The sequence below is a fragment of the Thalassophryne amazonica genome, chromosome 16 (assembly GCF_902500255.1).
Source record: "Thalassophryne amazonica chromosome 16, fThaAma1.1, whole genome shotgun sequence".
Lineage (NCBI taxonomy): Eukaryota > Metazoa > Chordata > Actinopteri > Batrachoidiformes > Batrachoididae > Thalassophryne > Thalassophryne amazonica.
In genome coordinates, this window is record NC_047118.1 from 65225496 (window position 1) to 65247867 (window position 22372).

The 22372-nt window shown below is 40.6% G+C and overlaps 1 protein-coding gene across 2 annotated transcripts in view; it reads left to right on the plus strand.

Annotated features, from left to right (window-relative positions):
* Positions 1-22372, plus strand: part of si:ch73-374l24.1 (protein kinase C alpha type) — a 520295-nt gene that overhangs the window by 365491 nt on the left and 132432 nt on the right. For both annotated transcript variants that reach the window (XM_034189672.1, XM_034189673.1), the window contains exons 4-5: positions 2332-2443; positions 4885-5013. In XM_034189672.1, coding sequence (XP_034045563.1) covers positions 2332-2443; positions 4885-5013 — 241 coding nt within the window. The remainder of the gene's footprint in view (positions 1-2331; positions 2444-4884; positions 5014-22372) is intronic.

Sequence of the window (22372 nt, forward strand, 5' to 3'; positions counted from 1 at the left end):
TTCGCTTATCGCGGGTTATTTTTAGAACATATCTCCCGCAATAAACAAGGGACTTTACTAAACTTCAACAGTTTGGGGTAATCACCTTAATCAGAATGTTTGAGTAGAACTCTCCAGGTTTGCAGTGTACTAAAAGGAGAACATGTTAATTAGACATTTCCAGGACTCTCATGGCTCTGACTCATGAATGGCACAACAGCTCCCTCTTTCATGCACATTTTCACACTCTTCTGTCTTTTGTCTTTTGCTGTTGTGTTTATGGAAAAAAGGCTCCATCCAATGATGTGGGCCCACTTAGTGAGTGGCCGCTATAATTACACCTGCAACCGTACGGAGGTGTTTCAGTGTGATGGCATCTGCGGGGGTTCACCTACCCCCCTTTTAGCAATCTTAATTAGTGCCATGTTTGTTTTGCAGTGATTGGAAAAATTAGCTAACATTTGAATACATTTCCAATAAATAAAACTGTTTGATTGTAAATTCAGCACTTATGTGTAACATGATGTGCAATGCAGCACATACTCCTGCCATTTTTTATCAAAGCCTAGTCCTCTAGGCTGTATAGCCTCTCTGGTCTTGCTACCATTGTGTCAACTTTCTCTTTCACTCTTGCAGATACCATTATATGACAAATCACTCCTGTCATTCTTCTCCACCCACTCCATCTGTACTTTTGTTTTCACCTCTCTAATGCACTGTCCCTTACTTTGGACAGCTGGTCTCAAACTCATCCACATTCACCTCCTCTCCTCTACTTCTTGCAAACTCATCAGTCAATTTTCCTCTTATTCACGCATGTGCAACCTGTGTTGCTAAATTCCTCATCTCTCCAGAGCATATCTTCTTCTATTATTGTAGCAAAGGTATTTGCAAATGTGTATTTTGATCCACAGATGTGTAACGAGATCCACAAATGTGTAAAAAAAAAAAAAAATGTGCGTGTGTGTAACCAGGTCCACATATGTGTAAAAAAAAAACATCTTTGAGGGTGTGTTTCTTTTTTTGTGTGTCGGAGATCAGGAACATGGATGGATCTTCTTGTGTCTTTTAATTTGAAATAAACACAAGAATAAAAATGGTAATAATAAGAAAATGTTGAAGGTCCCTTGCAGACAGCTGCACGTCAAGATCAGTGTAATTCACAAAGAACAAAGGACGTCTCATTTTGGGGAAAATGGTTTTGTTGTGTTGTAGTTTGTTGTCTGCATTACAATGTTAGGAAAGAGGTGTCATTTGAATTAAAACGGTGAATCACTTTGATGTTATTGATTCTGGAAGAACTTCCAGCCGGGAACTTTTCTGTCTGGGGGAATTTCGTTCATCCAGGATCACTTTTGTGGAAAATCCACACTGTGTACAATCACAGTGTGCTGTCATCTGCTAACCTTAGCCATCTTCGCACCCCACTCCAGACTTCCAGTTCTCGTGTGATATCTGGATTTTTTTTTTTTTAATCCAGTGAATGCAATGCTCTTCCTTAGGATATAGTACTATTTTCTGTTAACATTTTCTTACTATTACCATTTTTATACACATTTGCAAATGCTTTTGCTACAGTAATGGCTCCATAATCTTCACATCTCTTGATTAATCTCATTCTGCTCTCTGGTGCTGTCTTGTTGAACTGTCCTAATGCATATCCTGCACCGCCTTCACATACTTAGCTGCCAATCCTGGCTTTCTCATATGTGATAAAATGCTGTTACTGTGCATGGACGTGATACTTTTTAAATGGATAATGCATCAACATAGGGTGGATCTGAAACCACACAAAAATGTAATTATTACACCACCTCTCCACCAAACAATAAGAATAATAGATGGAGCTCTGTATTTTGTCTCCATGAGACCTTTGTCAATGGTTGAGAATGTAAAGATAAAGATAAAATTAATTAGTTCAAGATAAAAGCAAACCTAATCTTGCCATCTTTAAAGATGAAAGAGGTAAAAGTTAAATAAATTGAGCAAGACTGAGTTCCCCAAGTTTTTTCTTAACTCATGGAGGAACTCTCCACACAGAAAATAAATCAACTGAAGCACTCAGATGACCTTTGACCTCCTCTTTGAGTGCAGAAAAGCCCAAATCACTACTTGAAGCTATGAATGATAGACTTTTGTTCTGAAGGATTTTTTTTTAATTGTATGCTTTCACCATAACGTCTGAAGGAGACATGGCAAGTATTTTAATATGCAGATAAAGTTGGACCACTTACTCTAGATTTCTAGATTGTGAGCATACATTTTTCTCTTTTCTCATTTCTTCTTCTGCAGCACTGTCTTTTGCCATCGGTTTTTTTCCTCACTCTTCCTGTCTCTGTTGTTCTTTAACAGGACCCCAGAAGCAAGCACAAGTTTAAAATCCACACCTACGGCAGTCCCACTTTCTGCGACCACTGCGGTTCGCTGCTCTACGGGCTCATCCACCAAGGGATGAAATGTGACAGTGCGTATAGACCCAGTGTGTGTGTGTGCACCTGTGAATATATTGTGCTGGCCCTAATGAGAACTGATGGGAATAGACCGATTTGTACAGTTCTCTGCCACATCTGCAGCCAAGACAGATTTCTCCCGATGGTCGTCCCTCCTGGTTCTGTCCTTGCTGCACTGCCATTCTTTCCTCCCACACTCTTCATGATCGCCTTCCTCTCCAACAGCGTTGTGCCTTCTTTTTTAGCCTCTATGGCTCCGACGTCTACCTTAAATTTTAGATTCAGTTGCCCATTATCTTCCCTGTTTCCCTTTTTTTTTGTGTTCTTCTCTCTGTTCGTCATCCCTCCTACTTCTGCATCTTCTCCATCTAACAGCCCCCGTCCTTCTGTCCTCCTTGTACTCTGTCCATCCATCTGGGAGTCTCTGATGACAGACTCATCACAGATGGTAATGGGAGCACGCTGGAGCAAACTGTTGTTAGGAGAACGTCCCTGTCACGAGTTACTTCCTCGTCTCTGCTTGTCTCCTCTCAGCATGTCAGCCTGACGTTCCTGTCAAGTGGAGGAAGAGACACAGAGAGATTGATGATTAGGTGGAAAGGTGGACGAGGTCAACGAGGATGAGGCAGGGAAATGAAAATATAAATGAGGGCAAAGGGAAAATGGAGCAGTTCAGGGAAACTGGGAAAGTTACAAGTGACAGAAAAGGAAATGAAGGAGCATCCCAAAACCACCGTCACCATGACAACCAGTAACCCTATGGCAGACCAAGTCCAGAGAAAGCTCTGTTTTGCAGTTTTAAAAGGGTATTTCTGGTTTTGTTCCTTTCTGTAAATCATCCTGAAAATGTAATCACATCATGTGTTCCATTCAAGACACAAACTGCTGCATACGGAAGTTTTCTAAAATAATTTCTTTTCCCTTTTTATCTAATTTCTCGGCTCTTTTATCTATGTCAAATGTAACAGTACCAGTCTTATAGTAGACATTTTAAAATGTCATTACATGACAATAGAAAGGACAGCTGAAAGCTGTGTTTGCTAGAATAATTCTGTAAGACTAAGAAAGAAAGAACAGTAAAACCTCTACAGAACAACCTGTAAATGTTAATGTATGAAGCTGTTGTAATTTACCAAAAATAAACATTATAAAATAATAAATCCAGCATCTTTTTTTTTTTTTTTTTTTTGCTGAATTTACATTACTGTCCTTTTTAAAAACTAATTATTGCTGCAGCATTTCAATACGATTGTTACATTGAATGTGGTTCAATGAGATCTGGCTGTTGCGACAGTTATCGTAAAGTGAGACTGGTTGTTTGCAGCGGCGACGCTGTGTCTCTCCTGCACGAAGCTTTAGCTAAAGGTAGCATGTGGACATCGCAAACCTTTAGAGCGCTAAAGTTTTTTTTAAAGAAGACTTGTGCAGCATGTCTCTGTCACAGACTGACATCGGACAGAGAGAAGATGGCGAGAAAGACTGTTTGAAAAAGTCTGATAAGGACAAGAATCCGTGGAATTGTCGCTGGCTTCATCAACACACCTGAAAGATAAAAGAAACGGGAAAACAGGATGTTCAAACAGGATTTTAGAAAAGATTATGTGACTTTTTTCATTAATCTAGACTATCTTTCACTGGGAAAAAAGACTGGCTTTGAATGGATTTAGGCTGCATGAATTTACACAAGAATGTAAATGAGTTTTTATTAATGTAGACTTTTTTCATGGGGAAAAAGACACAGTGGATTTACAGGAAATTACACAAGAATATGTGGCTTTTTTACTATAAGGTATGTTAATCAAGGTATGTCAATCAAATAAATTTCTGTATAAAATAAAAAAATAAATAAATTCAGGTTCAGATTCTTTGATGTGTTTGGGCTCAGAGTGAGATGGATAATTTAAACAAATTTAACATTTTATTGTTGTACATTATGAATGAATAATAATAATCGAGTGGCTTCAGTATTATTGTATGATATTATGATCCATGTATGCAGAAATGTAAAAACTATCTAAACAAATCTGTTTCTTTGTTTCCTTTTGCATAGTAGACCTATCCTCTGCAGACCCGCTACACTGACATGTGTATGTTCATTTTTGATTTGTGAAACAAAAGAACACTGTTCAGTCAATTTGCAATTACGACATTGTCACTTTCATGCGTATTGTACGCTGTTTTTCAATTGTCTGCTGTCACTGAAATTCACGTTTGTTTTCTTCACCCCAGTGTCTTTTCTACACACCTTTATTCAACACTGCAAAATTGCATCTCCGTTATTATTTCAGCGATCATCCCTCAAACACATTTTTCACAACACATCAAAAAGAAGGCACAAAAGCCCCCTAATGGGTTTGCATGCTCAAAGTTTTCTGATTTACTGCTTTTATTTTCTATTGTGATGGTTTTACATCTAGCTGATTTTTTTTTCACACTGTTTTCCTTTTGCGTCTAGCCTGTGACATGAATGTGCACAAGCAGTGTGTGGTCAACGTGCCGTGCCTTTGTGGGATGGACCACACAGAGCGCCGGGGCCGCCTCTTCCTCAAGATCAGCGTCAGTGGCGACAGGCTACATGTGACAGGTTGGCCTCAACTCATGTCTGTCTGCATGTGACAGTTACTTCCCACGCTTCAACATGAACAAAATTTTCATTAACACATGTTTATTTGTCCTGTAGACAAAATATATATATATATATATATATATATATATATATATATATATATATATATATATATATATAGCGTGTCCCAAAAAATACACAACATTTAAAACACTCGGTTTGACCCTTCAATGCTACAAACGTAATCACTTATGTTTCTTTTTTACTTGCAGAGACCCTGAAGTTTATGTTGATGCCAAGCAAGACTCGGGAAAATGCCAAGATTAACCATACTACAGTGAACAAAAATTATTGAGTTTTGGCACCAGACCGAGAGTGTCAAACAGGTGCAGCGACTTTATGCTAGACTGACAAAATGCAGGGCCAATATTGACATTGGTATGAAAAACTTCAACCTTTCAGCTTTCTATCCAGCCATAAATTTATTTCCTAGACATATGCTTTGACCATTTTCTTTGCTGATAAAATGTTGCATATTTTTGGGGACACCCGCCAGTCTCACGTTTTTTTTTTTGTTTTGTTTTTTTTTTGTGCTCCCCTCACATAACTCACTATTACTAACTCCTACCCCAACCCTAACCTTAACCATAACCTAATCCTACTCCTTCCCCCACTCCTACTCCTTTGGTACAGAAACCTATGTTTGCAATTACAGAGGTCAGACGTTGACCAAGTTTGCACACACTGCAGCAGGGTCCATTCCTCCACACAGATCTTCTCCAGATCTTTCAGGTTTTGAGTTTAGCTCCCTCCAAAGATTTTCTATTGAGTTCAGGTCTGGAGACTGGCTTGGCCAATCCAGGACTTTGAAATGCTTTTTACGGAGCCCCTCCTTAGTTGCCCTGGTTGTGTGTTTCAGGTCATTGTCATGTTGGAAGACCCAGCCACGACCCATCTTCAGTGCTCTTACTGTGGAAAGGAGGTTGTTTGCCAAAATCTCACGATATATGACCCCATCCATCCTCCCTTTAATACGGTGCAGTCGTCCTGTCCCCTTTGCAGGAAAGCACCTCCAAAAATTATGTTTCCACCACCATGCTTCACAGTTGGGACGGTGTTCTTGGAGTTGTTCTCATCTTTCAAACATGGCGAGCGGAGTTGATACCAAAAAGCTCTGTTTTGGTCTCATCTGACCACATGACCTTCTCCCATGCCTCTTGGATCATTCAGATGGTCACCGGTGAACTTCAAACAGGCCTGGACATGTGCTACCATGAGCAGGGGGACCTTGCTGCCCTGCAGGATTTTAAGCCATGATGGCGTAGTGTGTTACTAATGTAATCTTTGTGGCTGTGGTCCCAGTTCTCTTCAGGTCATGGACCAGGCCCTCCCTTGTAGTTCTGGGCTTTCTCAGAATCATCCTTACCCCACAAAGTGAGATCTTGCATGGAATCCCAGACCGAGGAAGATTGAGTCATCTTGTGTTTCTTCCATTTTCTAATAATTACGTCAACAGTTGTTGCCTTTTCACCAACCTGCTTGCATGTTGTCCTGTAGCCCATCCCAACCTTGAGCAGGTCTACAGTTTTGTCCTTGATGTCCTTAGACAGCTCTTTGGTCTTGGCCATGGTGGACAGGTTGGAGTGTGATTGATTGTGTGAACAGGTGTCATTTATACAGGTAATGAGTTCAAACAGGTGCAATTAATACAGGTAAAGAGTGCAGAATAAGAGGGCTTCTTTAAGGAAAACGAACAGGTCTGTGTGAGCCAGAATTCTTGCTGGTTGGTAGGGGTTCAAATACTTATTTCATGCAATAAAATGCAAATTAATTATTTAAAAATCTTACAATGTGATTTCCTACAAAGGGGACCCTGAACTCAACAGGAGATTTTTCAAGGAAGCTAAAAACTCGAAACCTGAAAGATCTGGAGAAGATCTGTATGGAGGAGTGGACCAAAATCCCTGCTGCAGTATGTGCAAACGTGGTCAAGAACTACAGGAAACTGTCTCTCATAGTTGAAGTGTATCTACAATTAAAATGACAGACCTCTTCATTCTTTGTAGGTGGGAAAACCTGCAAAATTAACAGTGGATCAAATACTTATTTGCCTATTTGTATTTTGATGTCTGAAAAAAAAAAACAGAATTCAGATTAGCCATTGCGGAATTAGAGTCAAATGATTTTGTGGCACTTTTTTGGGACACCCTGTATAACTGTGTTAAATTAAATTAGATAAATGAAAAATAACATATAATTTAAATCCTATGGCTTTGTTTTCTGACATCTGATTAAAAAAAAAATAATTTTTCAGATAATTTTAACTATTACAAAACTGAAAATCAAAGATGTTGTTTTAGATTTATTTTTATGACCTTTTGTGACCAGCCTGCAGTTTCTTCACAACCTACCAGAGGCCCATGGTCCACACTTTGGGAATCACTGAATTAATGACCTAAGATCATGAAGCTATGGTTAGCTGCTACACCACATGATCATTTCACTTGATGTAAATAGCAGCTGACACCAGGCCGCTGCAACAGGGCAAGCAAACCAATCAATTGCCTCGGGCCCCCACAGCAACGGTGTTATGAATTTTATGCAGTGACCAACTGTGTGAACGCCCCTTTAAATTCTTTGACAGTCAATGTAAGAAATTGCAACGACACTGTTATCGGAATCCCCTCAAGTAGCCAGTCATGTGATGGAGCTCAAGTCAATGGGAGAGGTGTTAAAGTCCAGAGCGCAGTTGAGCTCAAGAAAGAAGAGAAAGGGAGAGGAAGAAAAGAAAAAACAAGACAGTGGTAAGTGATTGATGCAGATGACTTGGCCTTGAGAACAATTCATCTCTCCACACTTTTCCAGACCATGTAGCCACCTGCCCATTTGACATTCAGTGAGAAGCTGCTGGATCGTACAGCAATTTAAGCATTGCCTTGCATCTACTCATGACTCTTCCTGTGTCAGTGACCTCAGGTGAGTGAGAGAGCTTTCAGCTTTGAAGCTGATAAAAGTGTACATGAGGTCCACCATGGGCCAAGAGAGGATCACAGACTGGCACTTACATCAGTTGAGCGTGATGTTTGCCAGGCTTTGGACATGGAGGACATTGTGGTTGTCTTTGGTGAAGCCAAGGCTCACAAACAGCAGTTTTAGATATTTTGGCACATGATGGCCTATGTGTGTATGTGTGTACTTTTATTTATGCTGGATTTAAAATTACTCTGCAACTTGCACCATTTATAGGTTGCTTTTGAAGAATGTGTGATTTTTTTTTTTCATATGATGGGAATCTTTTGTTTTAATGTTCACAGTTAAATATTACTTGTTAATAACGTTATTTTTAAAACATATTTTATTTTTAATGTTTATTCTAATCCAGTTACATTGTTCTGCAAATCTGATTGGTTAATCGGTGTGAGATTTCAGACCATAAAATATCGTGTTGACGGTGTTGTGAAAGTGTAGTGACACGGACCCACAACAGGGGGGCGCAAATGAACGGTCAATGGATGAGCCAAAAAGTAACAATTTAATGTTGTGAAATGTGCACAACGAAATACAGACAATCTCAGAATATAATTACAGTCAAATCACAAAGGTGACGTGTGGGGCAGGCCTCGAGGATAGAAGCGTCTGTCCTAAGAAGAGCCGGAACCACACGATTTCCGCCACCACCGAACCTGGTGAATACTGGAGCCGCCAAGTCCCGAATTCCCAGGTGATCACCGTCCCCTGACTGTCGGATCTGGTACTGCTGGCGAGAACAACGACAGTCAAGTGTAGGTGTGTGCACACCCAGTAACAATAACGGTGGGAATGCCACCTCCACCTCTCACTCTATAACTTGCAGAGTACTGTAGATTCCTCAGGGGAAAGAGTGCCTTCTAGCGCTCTCTCAGCTTCCACTGACAACGGTACCAGTACTCCTGCAAACACTCACATATACAAACAATGTTTGTAACACAAAAACGGGCTGAGGATATTACCTCCAATGAAGTATGATATCTCGGCGATGAGGTGGAGATGACGTCTGGGTTTTATGGAGTGAGATGATGAAGAATGAGTGACAGCTGTCAGGAAGTAATGAGTAACAGCTGTCACTCCCGGCCTTATGTCCGTGGCGGCAGCGCCCTCTCGTGCCTGAAGCCCGCACTTCAGGCAGGGCGCCCTTTGGTGGTGGGCCAGCAGTACCTCCTCTTCTGGCGGCCCACACAACAGACGGTGGCAAATTATTCGATCATTTCACGTTTGATATATTATTCCACGCCCTGACTGCGTTGCTATGCAGATGTCAATAATGGCGCTGTCAGCTGAGAGTGAGAGAAACTAGTGCAGTGACAACGCTGCCGAAATGGATGAATTTAATCTATCATACAAAAGTATTGATGAGGATTCTGATGCAGAATTACTCAATGCAGTTGACGAGATGGAGAAATCTGTGGGTCTGCTCACAGCATTTCCAGGTTGGCATGAAGACTCTGTTGCTACGGTAAGCTTCGACGAGCCGAATTACTTACAGAAAAATAAACCGTGCAATGATGGAATTGGATTAGAATGGGAATTAACCCCCTTGTGTCTGATGATTTGCGGACATTAATGCTGGATTACGATCGCAAATATCCGTAAAAACTCATTTTGTGACTGTAAATCCAGCATTAACGTCCGCAAATCATCGGACACACCAGGGGTTATTCCCTAATTTATCAGGGATGATACATAAAACATTGCCACCAAAAAGGGAAAATGTGATGAAAGACATCTAGCTTCAGCTAATTTGCAGTCTTTGTGCCTGGTCAGGCTCCAGAACAGTAAAATCCACCAAAAAATAACAATGCAATGATACAAACACAGGTGAACAGTACAATGAATAATTAACATGAATAAATAAACACAGTTGCAGTGGTAGATTAAAGATTAAAACATGATAAATTTAACATAAATTAACAAATTTAACCTCTTCAGTCTGTTTGTGATTTAATTTCTAAAGGCAAAGAATTCCATAAGTTTGTACCTTGCACTGTGAGGGATGATTGGCCAACGTTGTCCTCCACCGTCGGATTTACAGTTTCGCTGCTCATGCTCCTTGTCATTGTCTACAGTTGTCTATCTTTTTAAAGATCTGAGGACATCACTCTGTGGGACCAGTCCAATTGCACACTTAAATACAATTTTCGGAAAGGATAAATTAAAGTATGTTTGATTTAGTTACTGTGCACATTTTTGAAGTATTTTGGATTTTGTAGTTACTAGTGCACACTTTGCACTCTCTTTATATGTTGGGTATTATGGGGTGGTGGGTTGTTGTAAATGTTCAAATGCACTGTCAAAGAAATATTTTATTGATATAAAGTGTGAGTTTAAACGGTGTGTCTATGCTGTGGTTCGTGTAGGCTTTGGGCAGATGGGGCGGGGTGGTGAGGTGTAGGGGGGCCTCCAACTCCATTTTGTTTGGTGCCCCCAAATGCCTTGAAATGGCCCTGGCTGAGACAGATCTTAGATGAACAGTTTGGAGAAATAACCACACAACAAGCCATTTTATTACAGATATATCTATAATAAAATGCTCAAAAAAAGATGGGCTTTCACTACAGCTGTAGCTTTTTCATTATGCATTACAACCAAGTTTGTATTTAAATTTAATTTTATCAGAAAAATTGTGAAAAAATGTTTCTCATGTTTAAAGAAAATTACTTTCTTGGTCATTTAGTGACGATTAGAGAGGGCGTGCTCAAGAGAGCATCCAGTGAAGTTACGTAAATGCAGACTGAAGTAATTCTGAAAAATGTGCTTCATCTGCAGTATGATTTACTTGAAAAACCTCATACGTCGCTCAAAAGGTGCAAAGTAAAATTAAAATCAAAATCCCAACTGTACAGGAAAAGTAGCACTTGAGCAGTATACGTTTGTGTCAGCATGAAAATGAAGTGTGCTGAACGTGTGTGTGGCAGTTTGCGTGTGTGTGTTTTTTTCTTTTCTGACACCTCAGAATTATCCTGTCAGTCAGCAGCAGCAACACCTGAACTGGCTGGTGTTAAACGTCTGGATGGGAGAGAAAGAGTCCACCAGGTCCCTTCCACAGCTTTTCATGCTTTCTGTCAACTCGTGATGATCAGCAAGCATGGAGACCGATGAAATGTTCACAACCCAGTGGGCATCAAACCAGACCTCCAGTTCCAGCAGGAATAGAAAAGCAGCCACGATTGACTGAAAATTTATCAGTTTCATGAAGAATGTTTGTTTGTGGGTGGGACAGTCATCCAGAGAAAGTGCAAGCTGAGTGAGAGCGTCATTGTTTGTTCACTCTGCTTACATTGTTTGTCAGTTACTCATCTTGTAGTGTTTTTATTTGCACAGCTAATGAATTATGTTTTTTAATGTTTGATATTACCCAATGAACACTGTATTTTTGAGCTATAAATAGTGCATGTAAATGCACTATGAAGAGTAGTGGCTCCACTGATATTACCCAATGAACACTATTTTTGAGCTCTAAATAGTGCATTTGAATGCACGGTGAAGAGTAGTGTCTCCAGTTAACTGTGAAGAACAACAACAAATTTTGGTGAAAGTTTATGAAGCAGCTGAAGGCGGGGAAACTTCCAGCAACCTGCGGCACCAGAGATGAGCTCCTCCGGGCTGGTTCAGATGATGTTCTCTTGGCATTGCAAACAATCTTTGTGACAGTATGCGAGATGACCATTGCACACAACAAATTTTGCAGAGTAAAATGCACTCCACATTTGGTCCAAGTCCAAATAAAGTTAAATAAAGTCCATTATAGTGTGAAATCAGCTCTATCGTCTTGTCAAATCAAGTTTTTCAACTGCAATAAGAGTCATTCATAGCATGATAGAGTTGATTTAACACTATGATAAAGTTTATTTAACTCTTTTTGTAGTGGAACCAAATGTAGTCCCCATAGAATGCATTTTACCCTGCAAAATTTACTGTGCACCTACAGATGGGAAGAAATGACTAGTTGTCCCAATCTGGAAAGGAAAGGGTGATCACATGCAAGGGCATAGGTTTGGTCTCAGCTTTGGTAGGGACAATACCGCCCCCCTGCCCACCACCACCACCCCCTAACCCACTCATACCATTAGACGCACAAGTACAGCATAATACATAACATATGACAACATAATGCTGAATAATTTAACGCTTTATTTACATTATTAAGTGTGTAGGCAGACAAACAAATAGCTTAAATAACAAAATTGCACCCAAAATCACGAATCTATTCTATAGGCCTACACCTGAGAGAACAAGACAACAAAAAAAATACTTGTGGAGCTAACAAAAAAAAAAAGTTTTTGCAACCAAGATGTATAATCTATTCTCTTCATCAATAATGCAGTTGTAGGTATCTGGCAACCTAATTTGCCAACAAAAAAAAAGGGCTTTACAATGATATATATGGTGTATTACGGTAAACGTAAGCCTGTGATGTCATAACGCAGAGGAAAAACATGGAAGTTTCACACTAGTGCGCCGCTGATTCTCATTACCGTAAGTTCTCATGTAAGCCCTCACGCTGAAAAATTTCAACACTGACAGCAAGCCAAGAACCCGTGCTTTCCAACAGTGTGCTATATGTTGCATATATTACGGTAAAGTGCGTTCGGTGACTTTTGAAACGAGGGAAAAGTATGAAAAAGAGCGCAAAAGTGACAGAAAAGTACAGAGACAGACAGCAAACATAAATGTAGTAATTTTTGAGGAAAAGGCAGGGTGTTAGTGTCATTTGTGAAGGTGTGCGTGCGTGTTTGTGTGGGTGTGCAGTTTATTTTAAGTGTGGCGCACAGCATTGTTCGCAAGCCCCCGCCCTTCTTGTTTTTCTGCACCGGAGCAGTGTTGCCAGATATGAAATATGAAACTATCGTACCAAAACCTCAAAATTATCGTATTTTGGGAGAAATTATCGTACACAAACAAAACGCATACAACGTAGCTATTTTAGCGTTTTTTTTTTTTTTTACAAAGAATTTTATGTCACATTTTTAAACAGTAATTATAGCAATGGGGAAACTATGGCACAAAAAACGCAAATGCACAAGCAAATGCACTACCAGACTAGAAATATATTTTTTTTCTGTGAAGGGACACAAACGTGTTAATTACCAGACTAGAAAGAGTCGAATTCAACCTCGAGGTCGCTGTCGTCATCCGATGCCATGGACACTTGTGCAGATTTTGTTGAACACAGAAAAAAATGTTGACACCTCCATAAGGAACTTTTAACTTTTTTTTATTCTTCTTGTATATCTCTTTGCTCTTGTGTTTTGTTCGTTTGTTATTGCATTTGTTGAAATAAAGTTTCGAAAAAAAATAAAAGATGTTGGTTGGGGAATCTTCCTGTCACGGCACAGATTTTATGGGAACTCATTACTTTGTATGGAGAGGGGGCGGGCTTTCAAATGACTGTCCCGGTCGCCCAAAGCCAGCATTTGATGCCGCCTTAGTGCAACACCTGCAAAATGATTCTTGGGTTTCAGAGAGAGATGCGTGTTTGGGCAACCAACTGAAATTATCGTACATATTGGATTTTTTCCCATTATTGATCGTACATTTATTGATCGTACATCGTACAGAGGGCAAAACTATCGTACAAATACGATAATTATCGTACATCTGGCAACACTGCACCGGAGCCACCCATCCTCTGCGCTCCGGGACCTCCCACTTTACAAATGAAGCACTGCCTGCCACGAGATGCGCTTTGTTTACGTCCATGTGAGAAGAACGTGAGCCAATGAAATTGCAACATGGGTAACCCTGTCACTCTGGCACGTCGAAAACACAAAACGTGACGACTAAATTATGTATCGAGTTCGAAAAAAAATAGTGAATGATTTTGTTATATAAACAAAATGCTAAATATTGGTAGGGACTATTTTGCCATCCCAAAATATTGGTTGTGACTTGTCCCTATGGTCCATATGCAAACCTACGCCCCTGACTAGATGAATTGTAACAACTATAAACATATCACGCTGGGAAAGGTTCTTTATACGATTCAGTTCCAGCTACTTGCTGTTCATCGTCCGGCACAGTCAGGCTTCATGCCCAAGAAGTCAACCACTGATCACATTCTACCGATATGAGTACTCATAGAACACAACTGTGAATATCTGTAGTGCTTCTTTGCAGCCTTTGTTGATTTTTACATCGTGTTTGATTCAGTTGATCAGACTGCTCTTGAGAGCACGTGAGAAGCTCAGTGAGGAATCAGTATCTGGGTTTGCGATTCTGCTGGATGAAGACTACAATCCAGGCTTTTAGGGACTTCCTGGACTTAGCCGTTTGAAGTGTATCTGTGTGTGGTGAAAGTGTTGAACTTTTAAAGACATCCACTTATCTCAACAGTGACATTTATGTCTTTGGGTCCTCAACTTTTGAGATTGAAAGATGCCTGAGAAAATCATGTGCAGTTATGATGTCGAATGACAGAGATATATGCTGATATCTTTGGAGGAGAATGAAGGTCCGAGTCCTTTCGGTCCTGGTGCTACCTGTTACTGTATGGTTGTGAGACTATCTAGTGACTTGAGGCGATAATGAAAATGTCTTTGGTACTAGATCTCTTTGGAGGATGATTGGGTACTGGAGGAATGACTTTGTGTCAAACGACCAGTTATTTATACCCCTATTCCACAGAGCGCTGTTCCTTACCATTTCACACCCCGAATAGCAAGTTGGACCATGTTTTAAAGCATCGCAGCAAAGGCACCTTGGCACTTGCAGGAATTTGATCCCCGCACTGGCACACAGTCTTGCCAGTGCCAGTGAGTAAACTCATTGTAAACTGTGCATGAACTGTGCATGGCTGCTTGCATGAACTAGTGGTGAACATTGCGCAACCTATTCAGAAACAATGAGTGTCATTGCACGCAGGGCATCTGAACCTGAAATTAGATTATGAAGAGATGCTACATCTATAATCAGTGTTGCTACAGTTACTTTGAAAAAGTAATCCAATTACTGATTACTGATTACTCCTTGAAAAAGTAACTTAGTTACTTTACTGAGTACTCAATTGGAAAAGTAACTAAGTTAGATTACTAGTTACTTTTTAGTTACTTTCCCCAGCTGCCAACAACAACCCTCTGCCACCTCAACATGACAATGATACTTGTTTTGCTAAAACTCACTTTATAATCACCTTTCTTAACTTCAATGAAATAAATACTTGTTTTGACAAGTAAAATAAACATCTTTCTTGACCTCATACTTAACTGTTGACAGCACTGTAACAGTAAAACTTGCCATTTCTAACCTACATTGTTTATAAATGTAACTATTGAATTCTTTCTAACATTTTTGTAACATTTAAATTCTCTCTAAACATTTTACTTGTCCAAATTATTATTATAAGTAGTATTAGTAGTTGTAGTAAACAAAAAAGGCTTCAAAACTAGACCTTTAATCTAGGGGTGTTGTGGGGGGGACATCCCTGCCCCACACCCCCATTCCATCTGGATTCGCCCCTGCTTTGGCGTTTGAGCACAAAGAATGGATAACATTTATTTATGCAGAAACCTTGACCAGATTTACAGGTAAGAAAGTTTTATTGCGTTTTCACATCATGTGCTCTTCAGAAAGAGAGTTTAGGTGCATTTGAGTGGAAAATAGTGTTAGTTGTTGACGTGTCGCGGAGGATCAGCTGTTTTTAGTGAGCAGATACGGAGCAGCTCAGCTCAGAATTCTAAATAAAGGAGAAAAAAGCATAAAAATGTCTTTGTAAAGCTCAGTGCAGGTGTGCTGTTATCACTGCGCTTTAAGAGATGAGGACAAGTCGTAGCTGTTGCAGAAAACCGCGGATGAAAAGCTCACAGCTCGCTTAAAGTGGGCAGTTCAGTCGAACCCCGACCTCCTGCCCACGGACCAAGTTTAATGCTGCTATCGACCCACAATGCAAAAATAATAGTAACGCACAGTGACTTGGAGAAGTAACTTTAATCTGATTACTGATTTGGAAAGAGGCACTTTACTACGTAACGCGTTACCGGCATCATTGTCTATAATACAACCCCAATTCCAATGAAGTTGGGATGTTGTGTAAAATGTAAATAAAAACAGAATACAATGATTTGCAAATTCTCGTCAACCTATATTCAATTGAATACACCACAAAGACAAGATATTTAATATTCAAACTGGCTGTTGTTTTTGTGCAAATATTTGCTCATTTTGAAATGAATGCCTGCAACACGTTTCAAAAACATTGGGACAGGGCAACAAAAGACTGGCAAAGTTGATGAATGCTCAAAGAACACCAAAATGGAAACAGGTGAGTGTCATGATTGGGTATAAAAGGAGCATCCACATAAGGTTCAGCCATTCACAAGCAAAGATGGGGTGAGATCACCACTTTGTGAACAACTGCATGGAAAAAATAGTCCAACAGTTTAAGAACAATTTTTCTCAACGTTCAATTGCAAGGAATTTAGGGATTCCATCATCTACAGTCCATAACACAATCAGAAGATTCAGAGAATCTGGAGAACTTTCTACACGTAAGCGGCAAGGCCGAAAACCAACATTGAATATCCGTGACCTTCAATCCCTCAGGCGGCATTGCATTAAAAACTGACATCACTGTGTGAAGGATCTTACCGCATGGGCTCAGTAGCACTTCAGAAAACCATTGTCAGTTAACACAGTTTGTCGCTACATCTACAAGTGCAAGTTAAAACTCTACCATGCAAAGCAAAAGCCATACATCAACAACATCCAGAAACACCGCCGCCTTCTCTGGGCCCAAGCTCATTTGAAATGGACAGACGCAAAGTGGAAAAGTGTGCTGTGGTCTGATGAGTCCATGTTTCATATTGTTTTTGGAAATCATGGACATCGTGTCCTCCGGACAAAAGAGGAAAAAGACCATCCAGATTGTTACCAGCACAAAGTTCAAAAGCCAGCATCTGTGATGGTATGGGGGTGTGTTAGTGCCCATGGCATGGGCAACTTACACATCTGTGATGGCACCATCAATGCTGAAAGGTACATCCAGGTTTTGGAGCAACACATGCTGCCATCCAGGCAACGTCTTTTTCAGGGACGTCCCTGCTTATTTCAGCAAGACAGTGCCAAGCCACATTCTGCACGTGTTACAACAGTGTGGCTTCGTAGTAAAAGAGTGCGGGTACTAGACCTGTCGCCCATTGAAAATGTGTAGCGCATTATGAAGCGCAAAATATGACAACGGAGACCCCAGACTGTTGAACAACTGAAGTTGTACATCAAGCAAGAATGGGAAAGAATTCCACCTACAAAGCTTCAACAATTAGTGTCCTCAGTTCCCAAACACTTATTGAGTGTTGTTAGAAGGAAAGGTGATGTAACACAGTGGTAAACACACCACTGTCCCAGCTTTTTTGAAACGTGTTGCAGGCATCCATTTCGTTTTGTGCAAATATTTGCACAACAACAATAGTTTATCAGTTTGCACATTAAATATCTTGTCTTTGTGGTGTATTCAATTGAATATAGGTTGAAGAGGATTTGCAAATCATTGTATTCTGTTTTTATTTACATTTTACACAACGTTCCAACTTCATTGGAATTGGGGTGTAAACATAACATACATTATCAAACTCAAAAGAAAGAATGAAGAAGATGCAACTGTTTTTCAAATATATTATAAATAATTACCTTTAAGACAAGATTCCAAATGTGACAACCTTTCGCTGCTGATAATTTCTCTGTAATTCTGGGAGCGATGAGAGAATGGTTTCATCAGCCATGTTCTGAGAGCAAATGCATCATCGGCTATGAAATGATATTGCACAGACTTTATAGCGTGGTGTCAGGCGGGACAAAGTGGGATGCATTGGATTAAATGGCAGTGCGGTGATAAAATTTGTGCGAGTGTCAAAGTGGCTTAACTCCTTGAGCCATCTTTTGTCAATCTTGAACAGACTTATTATACACAGTAATTACATCCACCGTCAGCACCAGTTTTGAAATCGGAGTGAAATTTGCAAGATGTTCAAAGATTTCATCCAGATTCACCAAATCGGTGTCATTGCACAGTCACTTCTGGGTGTTTGTAGTCTTAACAGCTTCAGTCATGTTCAAACATCTTTAAACGCAGTAATACTACTGCGTACAGCTTGATACTTGTTTGATTGTGCTCCATCGGGGCAAAGATTTTAAGCAAAAGCAGTGTTTGTTGGCACAGCTTTTCTTTCGTTTTTGAGTGGGTTGCCAGGTATGTGCTTTAAAAGTCAGTGGGTAGCCAGGTCTGCACTTTATAAGCCAGCATGATAGGAGGCTTGCCAGAATAGGACATTTCATCCAGTTTTTGCACTTTGTCTGGATGGTGGGGGATCGTAATAGAACGATGTCCTGTGGAATGGGGGTGTTAGTGAGATTAAGATGAGGATTATCACTTGCATTTTGAGGGAGGGTCAGCTTCGATATTTTGGCCATGTGGCACATTTCATGTGTGATCCGCAAATAGGTGTCTGCGTGTTGAGGACCCCAGTAGATGAACAATACCAAGGAAATGCCCACACTTTGCCTGCCTGTTCTGGACTTAAAAAATAAGGTTTTGTGTGTGACGCACTATTTGATAGCATCCCAGCCTGTGCCCGCTCCCATCATGTTGTGTTCTGTTATTAATATCCATATGTTATTTGTTGCAGGTGCAGTTATTCTTATTTCATGATCATGTTGTATGTTCTATGTGTTTGTTGCTGTGTGATGCAAAAACATCTTTACTGTTTGAGGCTGTGAGCAGTTTTACATTTGAAAATCAAGGCATGGTTTGTATTAACAGTTGTGTGTGATGTACTGCATGACTTCCCAATTTGGGGAACCTGGGTGTGGCCTTTTTTGGAGATGGTTGTTTAGGGGAAAATTATGAGGCCTAGATTTTAAACAATGTTTTTTTAACTGAGAAAAAGCAAGGAGTCATTCAGTGTGTACAGTCCACCTTCGGTTGCTCTTTTGACTTTTTGCTCCTTAGTCTCCTCGGCCTCGTCGCCAGCTCCCCTCTGGCTGCGGTGGGCCTTCATTGTTTGCTGCACAGATGTGAATTTAATTAAATTGTTTCTGTGAAGAAAACAGACACATCTCCCAGACTCTCTCTGTAACCCCTTGTCTTCTCCTGCCCCCTTCACTTCCTGCTATCACTTCCCGCCATCTCGTCTTCCTGTATTGACTTTTCCAGTTATCTCCTCTGATTGTTTTTCCTGTGAGACCTCAACATGTTGCACCCCACCACCTCCACAGTCGATCTTTTCCCTAAGTGCTTTGAGTTTTTCATCACTTATTATTGCCCAACACCTTTTATAAACCACCTTTTACTGCACCCTTTCTTTTCCAGATTTCATTTCTCATCTCATTTTCTCTTTTTCGCCTCCTGATTCCTTTCCGATTTCCTCGTCCTTGCTACCTTATTTACACCCCACCTCGCTTGGGCCTTTCATTTTTCTACTGGCTCTGTCCTTCATTATTCTGTACTCTCTCTTTCCTTGGTCGCTTTGAAGCAAAAAATAAAAATAAAAAAATTAAAAAAAATGTGTGGGCATGAGCAGATATAATATACAGATTCAGACAAAGGCAAATGTGCAAATGTCTGTGCATGGATGCACACATGCATGGCAATCTGGGAATCGAGCCAAAATGAGCACACAGCGGCTTAATCAGGGGGAGATTTCCCAGTGCTGACATGTTCGCATGGAGGTTATATACAACAATGTTGAACCCAAACATTATTAAGTCCACTGCCACAGTTCATAGTGGAGCTGAGTGAGGAGTCTGGGTGACTCGGTTTGTGATTATCCTGGATCATCTGGCCTTGGTGGTTTTTATCTTACTGTAGATACTTGGAAGCAAACTGGTGACCAAATGTGGTGACTGGACAATCAGTGTATCATTCATTCTTTATTTTTTCCATTTCAAAATCAAATCAGAAAAACAAAAACACAAATTAAAAAAGGCAGAATTTTTAAATTTATTTTTCTGTTTTCTCACACAGACAAAGCAGAAAAAGAACATACTAATGTGTTTTGCTCTTTCTACGACCGAAAGTAGTGAATTCTCTACTCCTGGGAAAATGAAAATTCCCAGTCCACCAAGACCACCAAGTTGCTTGTACTCTCTTTGCTGCTATTGGAGCACTTGAGCCTTACAAAGAATTTATGTAAACTGAGCAATCGGGGTAGAAGGGCCTTAGTCAGGGAGGTGACCAAGAACCCGTTGGTCACTCTGTCAGAGCTCCAGCATTCCTCTGTAGAGAGACGAGAACCTTCCGGAAGGACAGACATCTCTGCGGCAATCCACCATACCATCCTGTATGGTAGAGTGGCCAGACGGAAGCCACTCCTTAGTAAAAGGCACATGGCAGCCCACCTGGAGATGCCAAAAGGCACCTGACAGACTCTCAGATCATGAGAAACAAAATTCTCTGGTCTGATGAGACAAAGATTGAACTCTTTGGTGTGAATGTGAGGCGTCATGTTGGAGGAAACCAGGCATCATCCCTACAGTGAAGCATGGTGGTGGCAGCATCATGCTGTTGGCATGTTTTTCAGCAGCAGGAACTGGGAGACTAGTCAGGATTGAGGGAAAGATGAATGCAGCAAAGTACAGAGACATCCTGGATGTAAACCTGCTCCAGAGCGCTCTTAACATCAGACTGGGGCGATGGTTCATCCTTCAGCAGGACAGTGACCCTAAACACACAGCCAAGATATCAAAGGAGTGGCTTCAGGACAACTCTGTGAATGTCCTTGAGTGGTCCAGCCAGAGTCCAGACCTGAATCCAGTTGAACACCTCTGGAGAGATCTGAAAATGGCTGTGCACCGATGTTCCCCATCCAACCTGATGGAGCTTGAGAGGTGCTGCAAAGAGGAATGGACAAAACTGCCCAAAGTGTGCCAAGCTTTTCAGGAAGACTTGAGGCTGTAATTGCTGCCAAAATCGCATCAACAAAGTTTTGAGCAAAGGGTGTGAATGTACATGTGATTTCTTTGGGGTTTTTTTTTCATTATTATTATTATTTGCAAAAAAAAATTCATGTTGTCATTATGAGGTGTTGTGATTAAAATTTTGAGGGAAAAAAATGAATTTACTCCATTTTGAAATGTGATATAACAAAATGTGGAAAGAGTGAAGTGCTGTGAATATTTTCCATATGCATTTCTCCATGTAATGTGCAGTTGCATCAGCATCAATTCAACATGCAGATCCACCTCGAATTTGCTGTGGCGACCCCTAGTGCAAACAAGGGATCAACCGAAGGGACTTACTTTTACAGTATATACATGACCAGTCAAAATTGTGGAGACATTTAATTGAAAGGGAAGTATGTCCAAAGTTTTGACTCTGTGTGTGTGTGTGTGTGTGTGTTGTGTGTGTGTGTGTGTGTGTGTGTGTGTGTGTGTGGTGTGTGTGTGGTGTATTACAACATTTTAAGTCACACATTGCTTACATGCACGTCCATCTGGGAGGAGACCTGGGGAAGACCCAGAACTAGGTGGAGACCGGACAGATTATATCTCCACACTGCCTCGGGATCCCCCAGTCAGAGGTGGTCAATGTGGCATGGGAAAGGGAAGTCTGGGGTCCCCTGCTGGAGCTGTTGGCCCCGCGACCCGAACCCGGAAAAGCGGTTGAAGATGAGAGATGAGAGAGAGAGACATAGCCTACACTGGAGATTAAGGAAATCACTTAAATTTCTAATTCTGTGTCAGAAACATTGTTCTTTCTTTTGTAATTTCCCCCTCTTTATGTAATTTACTGCCCTTTACCAATAACCAAACCATTGTATTCCTCATTTTGGATTTATTAAAGGTCATAATGAAAACCAGGCCTGGGACCCTCACAGACAGTGTCCATCTTGTGAAAGGCCCATAAAATGGGTCATACAGCACTTTTATACAGTGTGGCCGTTTACAGTGGGTGTGGTTTAGTCTCACATTTCTAATGTTACTGTCTTGCACCAACAGGGGGCGCCCCTCCCCTCCCTTTATATATGTAACTTGCACATGCGTGGAGGAAGTGAAACTTAACTCTTGTTGAAACTTTAAACCAGGTTCCAGATACTTTTAAACAGATAACTAAAGCAACCACATGATCACTAACATAAAATAAGGAATTAGTGCAGTTATTATCTAACACTTTGCACGTTGTGCTTCATGCAGAATCTCCTGACAGTCATTACTGAGCACCATGGGACACTGAAATGCTGCAGAATGTAATTGATCTCAGAGTGTGTTTTTCCACTCTCAGAAAGCTTGAATATAACTTCTTTGTGCGGCTGAAGTGTGGCCATAGCTGCTACAACTTATTTTTGTTCTTGGTGAGCTTAGTGGTCAAGGAAAAACACAACAAAAAACATTTCTGGTAGCAGAGAATTCATTA